The 6,563-nt window shown below is 42.9% G+C and overlaps 1 protein-coding gene across 4 annotated transcripts in view; it reads right to left on the bottom strand.

Annotated features, from left to right (window-relative positions):
- The window catches only part of CASP8AP2 (caspase 8 associated protein 2), a 53,460-nt gene extending 47,529 nt beyond the window's left edge, over nt 1-5,931 (bottom strand). For all 4 annotated transcript variants that reach the window (XR_002125397.1, XR_002125396.1, XM_019655012.1 and 1 more), the window contains exon 1: nt 5,777-5,931. Coding sequence is in view for 2 of the 4 variants with exons in the window: in XM_019655012.1 (XP_019510557.1) it covers nt 5,777-5,793 (17 nt within the window). In the remaining 2 variants the exon portion in view is untranslated. The remainder of the gene's footprint in view (nt 1-5,776) is intronic.
- Between the last annotated feature and the right edge of the window lie 632 nt (nt 5,932-6,563).

The following is a 6,563-nucleotide window of genomic DNA, read 5'->3' as shown; positions in this document are numbered from 1 at the left end:
AGCTTGCTGCGCCCTCCACAACTAAGATTGAAGGACAACAACTTGGCTGTTCCCCTTCCCCAATACCACAACACTGTTTCCCTCCAATTCCCAAAAAAAAAAAAAAAAGCGATGACCCTTTTCTACAGACATAATTAATTACCATTCCCTCATTCTACTGGCATGCTAAACCTGTTGATATTGCATTTAACAACCTCTATTACAAGTGTTTGCTTTCTAAAGTTGTTCTTATACTTTAGTGTGTATCAGAAACACATGGATAAGTTAAAACACAAGACTGATGTCCCATCCCCAAAGTTTCTGATTCTACTGGTTTGGGGTGAGGCTTGAGAATTTGCATTTCTAAAAAGCTCCCAGGTTATGCTGCTGGTCAAAGGATCACACTTTGAGAACAACTATTTTAGATCAGTGTGCTGTCCTAAAGCACTTCCTATAATGATAAAAATGTTCTATATAGAGCTGCCCAAAATAGTTACTACTATCTATTGGGTTGTCGGAAAAGTCATGATGCATTTTTGCAACGAAAAACATAGAAAAAATACGTCATTACTTTTCCAACAACCCAATATATATGGCTATCGAGTACATGAAATATGCATAGCATGACTGAGTGTATTAGTTTCCTATTGCTGCTCTAACAAATTACTGCAAGCTTTAGTGGCTTAAACAATGCAAATTTATTACCAGAAAAACTCACAGAGAGGATTTTCACAGAGCTGTGATTATCACAATTTCAATAACACCTACCTTGCTTTAAATGCTACTGGGCACGTATAAAATGTATATGGATACTTTTTCCCTAAGAAGATGAATTTTCTACAACTGCAAAGCAAAATTTATCTCTTTGGGTTAAACACTTACTGGGAAAACACAAGGGGGTAGGAAATAAAGAGGAAGTACTGCCACAAAAAGTAGGGGTACCAGCTCAGATTTACAGACTCCTCTGCTGCTTCCTCTCAGAGTACAGAAAATTAGAAACTGTATATACTAAAATCCAAACCAAAAGCCAGGAATAAGACACTCAAGTTAATAAACACAAAACTGTAAGTCCAACCTCACCAAGTCTAAACCAAAAATGATCATCTTTCCATCAACATGTCACATCCTGACACCTCAGCTTCTTTTAATAGCACTAGCATTCCCTAATAGCCCACTGATGTTACTCTGCAATGTTTCTCCCACATATCCTCATTCTTGCCATTTGAATTTGTTTCAGGCTCCCACTATAGCTATCTATTGTAATTATCTCCTCTCTCCAAATACATGCTACACACAACTGTTGGGTTAGTTCTAAAACAATTCTGCTCATATTACTTCCTGCTCAAAAAATTTCCATTACTTTCCAATATCTACTGAATAAAGTCCAAACTCCTTACCTTGATATACACTGGCACCAATTTTCCAGCCCCATCATTCACTATCCCAAGGTTTCCAAAATCTCAAAGTTCGGTGAAACTGGTTCCTGTCTGCAAACACAATTCCTGACACTATCTCCCCACCACATCTATCTATATGTTCAACAAGCAAGTCTCGGTGTGAATACCCACCGATTAGAATGTGAAAAATAAGGTTTTAGAAAAGCCAGATGATATATTACTATAATTCATCCAGTAGGGAATGGGGGAACCACTGAAGGCTTTTAAAGCAGGGCATATCATGATCAAATCTGCATTTCAGAAATTTAACTCTAGTAAGAAGGGTATAGAAAATATAGTGGCAAGAGAGCTAGAAAAGGCTATTAAAACAGTGCCGGAGACAATGAGGATTGTCTGAGTTATTAGTAGTGGAAATAAAGACAAGAAGCAGATCAGAGAGATTTCTGCAGTAGTTTCAAAAAAATTTAATGAAAAGTATATTCAAATGTCCACTCTTGACCATTTCAAAATCAGAGCCTGATTTGTCTTTTCAAAAATGCAAATCTGGGGCCAGCCGAGTGGCGCGATGGTTAAGAACTGGCTTGGGATGCCAGAGGGCCCCGGTTCGGATCCCACATATGAGGGCCAGTGACACTGCCCTCTACAGCTAAGATGCTGAACAACAGCTCAACCTGGAGCTGGGCTGCCGTGAGTCGCTGGCGACGGCGTAGGCTGCAGCCCCTGTGGCAGTGGGTTGCCATGGGCTACCGTATGTAGCCAGCAGCCAGCGTGAGCGGCCAGCAGCTGCAGTGAACGGCTGTCCAGAAGCTGGCGACTGATCTGCCTCGCCTGGGAAGAGCGCAATGATGGTGCCAACTTGGGCCAGTGAAGCAACGTCCTCCACAACTAGACTGAAAAACAAAAGGACAGCAACTTGTCTGTTCCCCTTCCCCCAATTCCCCAGCACTGTTCCCATCCCCCCAATTCCCCAATAAAAAAAATAAAATCTTAAAAAAAAAATGCAAATCTGATCACATTCCCTCCTCTGCTTAAAATCTTTCAGTGCTTTCTGCTGATTTTAGGTTAAAAAACAAATTGTCATAATTCTGCTTACAAAGCCCTAAGTGACCTGGCCCACCCCTCCAGTGTTAGTCTGCATCTTTCTCCCCCATTCCCTAGCAGTCTTGACTCCTATCATGTCCTTTTAGCTGCTTGAACATGCTGTTTGTTCCCTCCTACCAAAGAGCCTCTGTAGAGAATGCTCTTTCCTGACGCCTACCTTCAGTTAACTCATCTTTGATATTGGGTTGTCGGAAAAGTCATGATGCATGCTTGCAACAGATGGCACTAGTTCATTTTTGGAAGTACTAGAGTCATTTGCATCTATGTTATTCCTATGTCATTTGACAGCTGACAGTTCTAGCTTCATTCTAAAAAGAAATTGAGCAATTTGGTTGAGTTTTGGAGATTTTATAACAAGTTGAAGATGGGAGACCAAACTGTGCATTTTTGCCCTATTTTACTGTTTTATTTCCATAAAGGGAAGAACACGCGTAAAGCTTGTGAAAAGTTGCAAGTTTACGGTGACAATGCTCTACAAGAACGTCAGTGCCAATGATGGTTCACAAAATTCAATGTTGGTGATTTTGATCTCAACGAGGCTCCTTGGTCAGGGAGGCCCACCAAGGTTGATGACAACAAAATAAAGGCACTGATTGAGTCAAACCCACGTTACACGACACGAAAGATTGCAGAAACATTGAACATCCATCATTCAAGCATCCATGACCACCTGAAGAAGCTGGGATACGTAAGCAAGCTCGATGTGTGGGTTCCGCATGAACTCAAAGAAGTTCATTTGACGGCGCATATAAACATCTGCAATATGCTCATTAAACGTGAGGAAAACGATCCTTTTATGAAGCGACTGACAACTGGTGATGAGAAGTGGAGTATTTACAACAATGCGGTATGCAAACGGTCTTAGTCCCGATGTGATGATTCGTCTCAAACGACATTGAAAGCAGACAGTCATCAGAAGAAGGTTACGCTCTCAATGTGGTGGGACTTTGAAAGTGTCGTGTTTTTCGAGTTCCTACCAAGGAACCAAACAATCAATTTGAATGTGTACTGTCGGCAATTGGACAGTTTGAACAAATCCATCATCCAGAAACGTCCAGAACTTGTTAATTGTAAAGGAGTTGCGTTCCATCGCGACAAAGCGAGACCACACACAAGTTTGATCACCCGTCAAAAATTATTGGAGCTTGGATGGGATGTGTTGCCACACCCACCATACTCGCCTGACCTTGTGCCGTCAGACTTCTTGTTGTCTCACTGTCTTCAAAACTCCTTGCGTGGTATAACGTTCAATTCAGATGAGGCTGTAAATCAGCACCTTGTTCAGTTTTTTGCAAACAAAGATAGGTCCTTCTGTGAATGAGGAATTATGAAGCTCACTGAAAGATGGCAAAAGGTTATCGAACAAAACAGGCAATACATCATTGATCTTTGTTCTTTATATAAATAAATGAACTTTGAAAAACATAGACTAAATACTTTTCCGACAACCCAATATTTCCGCTTAAGTAATGTTTCAGCCTTCCCTAGCTACCTCTCTCTCCACTAGTCAAGCCCTATGTTATGTACTCTTATATCACTGTGTCTTTTCTCTCTATGGCCTCTTTTCACTTTATGACTACATTTTTGTGGTATTCCTAGAGAAATGTCCATCACACCCACTGGACTGTAAGCTCCATGAAGACCAGGACCGGCTCTGTTCGGTTCATTCCCAGCTCTCACCACAGGGCCTGGCAGGTTGGTAGTAATAAAAAAAATAATAATTGTTGAGTTAATGAAATTCCTAATTTATTAAGACAACTCTGAGGTTCTTAGCTTTGGTAACAAGGTGGTCATGCTTTTAAATAAAATGGAGAACCAAAGAGGACATGTTGAACTATCTGCAGGACATCCAGGTAAAGATGTCTGATAACTGGAAACTGGAGTATACAGCACAGAAGACAAGACATAACTGGTATAATTAAGATTACTCTCTTGAAATCACAAAGGCAAGTGATTGTCCTAGAAAGGAAGGGAGGAGAACAAGGAAAATTATGTATCAGAAGCTCCTGGGGAGAGGGGCTTTTGCACACTTGCTGTCACCTTCCCCCAATAGAGGATTTCAATATATAATGAGAGTTGCTCATAGGAATGTTGCATTTATGAAAAGTGTAGAGGCCAAATTTAAAACGTTGAGAAACACGATGATAAAAGAGTTGCAAGCTCACTCATAACCTTCCGAGGAACAATTCCAATAAATTCATATATGAAGGTGAAGCACGTGTGAGAAGAATCACGTACTCTTTTTGATAGGACAATACCTTTTTTAAAAAGTCTAAAGGAAGTTTTCCTTTTTTTAAAGAAAAAAATGAGTAAATGAAATAAGCATCTTTAGAGGAAAAATCCAGGGAAGAGGGAGGGTGTATTTTAAGGCTCAAAGGAAAGGCCAACTCTACTACAAGATCCCTGAAGAATGTGTAAGGGTTAAAAAACAACAAACAGTGTATATATTGAACACTGTGTGCCAGAAACTGACCTAAATATTCTAAATACATTATTAAATTACTTTAAATCCTCCCACAAGTCCTATGAGGTATATACTACTCTTCTTTTTCACATTTTAAAGAGGAAACATACAGATGATTAAGAAACTTGCTCCAAGGTCAAACAGCTGGTAAGTAGCAGATCTGGGATTTGATCCCAGCTCTGTCTACAATGCCTGATGACAACATCAAGAATACTCATTAGAAAAAAAAAGAGCATAATTTTTTTTGAAAAGGGACCATCTCTTTGTAAAATGGCAAGAAATGATAGAAGATAATTGGGGTGGGTTGGGAGTGGGTAGTTTCTTGCCCTGAACGTCTCTGTCCCCCTCCAAAGAGGCACTGAGGTGGGGGAAGTGCCTTTCGCCTCTTCTTGTAGCTGTGAAGAATGGAAAACACCAGAAAAGAATCTGAGAACGACCAGGGAAGAATGAGAGTCAACGCCAACTTGATTCCTTAAGTACAAATCCTGAGATTCTGCGAATTCTACATTAACATCTGAGTTAGGGCCTACTATGTGTCATGTCTAGGCGCTGTCGCGATCAAGAAACTTCTCTGGGGTTACCAGTCTCGGAAACAACCAACATCAAAGATCACCTGACACTCAGAAACACCCATTCCTCCAAAGAACCCCATCCGAAAGCTTTTGAGAGTACATTCCAAGATTGCTTTTTGTGGGGGAGGGGCGGAAGTATCAGTCGAAAGGGCAAATCATACGTGCGCTCGCCCCCAGCCTCAGTCTGGACCCTGAGGGGCCACACAGATGGACTCCAGTGCAAGCCCAGAAGCTGCAATCAAGGGCGGCGGGAACGCAGCTACCTGTGGACCCCGGACATCAGGCGCGCCCCTCCACACGGACTCCGCCGCTCCCTTCGACTCCCTGGCTCCCTGGACGCCGCAGGCCTCCGCTGGGGACACTACCTCGCCATGCAGCCTCTTCCCCAGCAGCCCCGCGCGAACCGGACCCCACAGCAACTTACCCACCCTGCCTGGCCCAAGACAGCCCGGGCTCTTTTCAGTACAGCGAGGTCTCCCTGGCGTCTCCGCCAATGCCAGAGCGCACTCAAGACGCGGAGGCGGGACTGAGAGCTCATGGCCAATTAGCTCAGACGCAAAGCACGTCCTGGCGTACATAACTAGTTCCCGCCTTGGGGAGGGGAAAAAAAAAAACACGGTTGGCGCCAAACTCTAGTAGTTTTAGGGCTAAGCGGCTGGGAAAGGGGCGGAGCCTGAACTGGCGGGGTTGGAGACGGAGCTGGCGCGTCACTGCGGAAGGGGTGGAACCTCGACCCAGGTAGGGGCGTGGTCTAGGAGAAGCTCTTTTAATGAAAGGGGAAGTAAAGTTTCAGAAGGCCTTGTCATTTATTTAGTCCATCATTCCATAAGTTTTATTGAGTGTCAACCACTTGCTGGACATGGTGCTAGGCGATTCATGATAACGATGAATAAGCACTGTTCCTTGCCTTCAGACACTTTCTTGGATGTGTCTTGGATGATAGGCAAACAACTTAGCCCAGGGTGCTGGGAGCTTTGAGGAGGGGACACCTGTCCAGTGGGGTGGAAAAAAGAGAGGAGGGATTTTTAGAGGGTGGAACAGTCTTATAGA

The sequence above is a fragment of the Hipposideros armiger genome, unplaced genomic scaffold, assembly GCF_001890085.2.
Source record: "Hipposideros armiger isolate ML-2016 unplaced genomic scaffold, ASM189008v1 scaffold_234, whole genome shotgun sequence".
NCBI lineage: Eukaryota > Metazoa > Chordata > Mammalia > Chiroptera > Hipposideridae > Hipposideros > Hipposideros armiger.
Note: the sequence above shows the minus strand (reverse complement) of the source record. Positions and strands in the feature narration are given on the sequence as shown.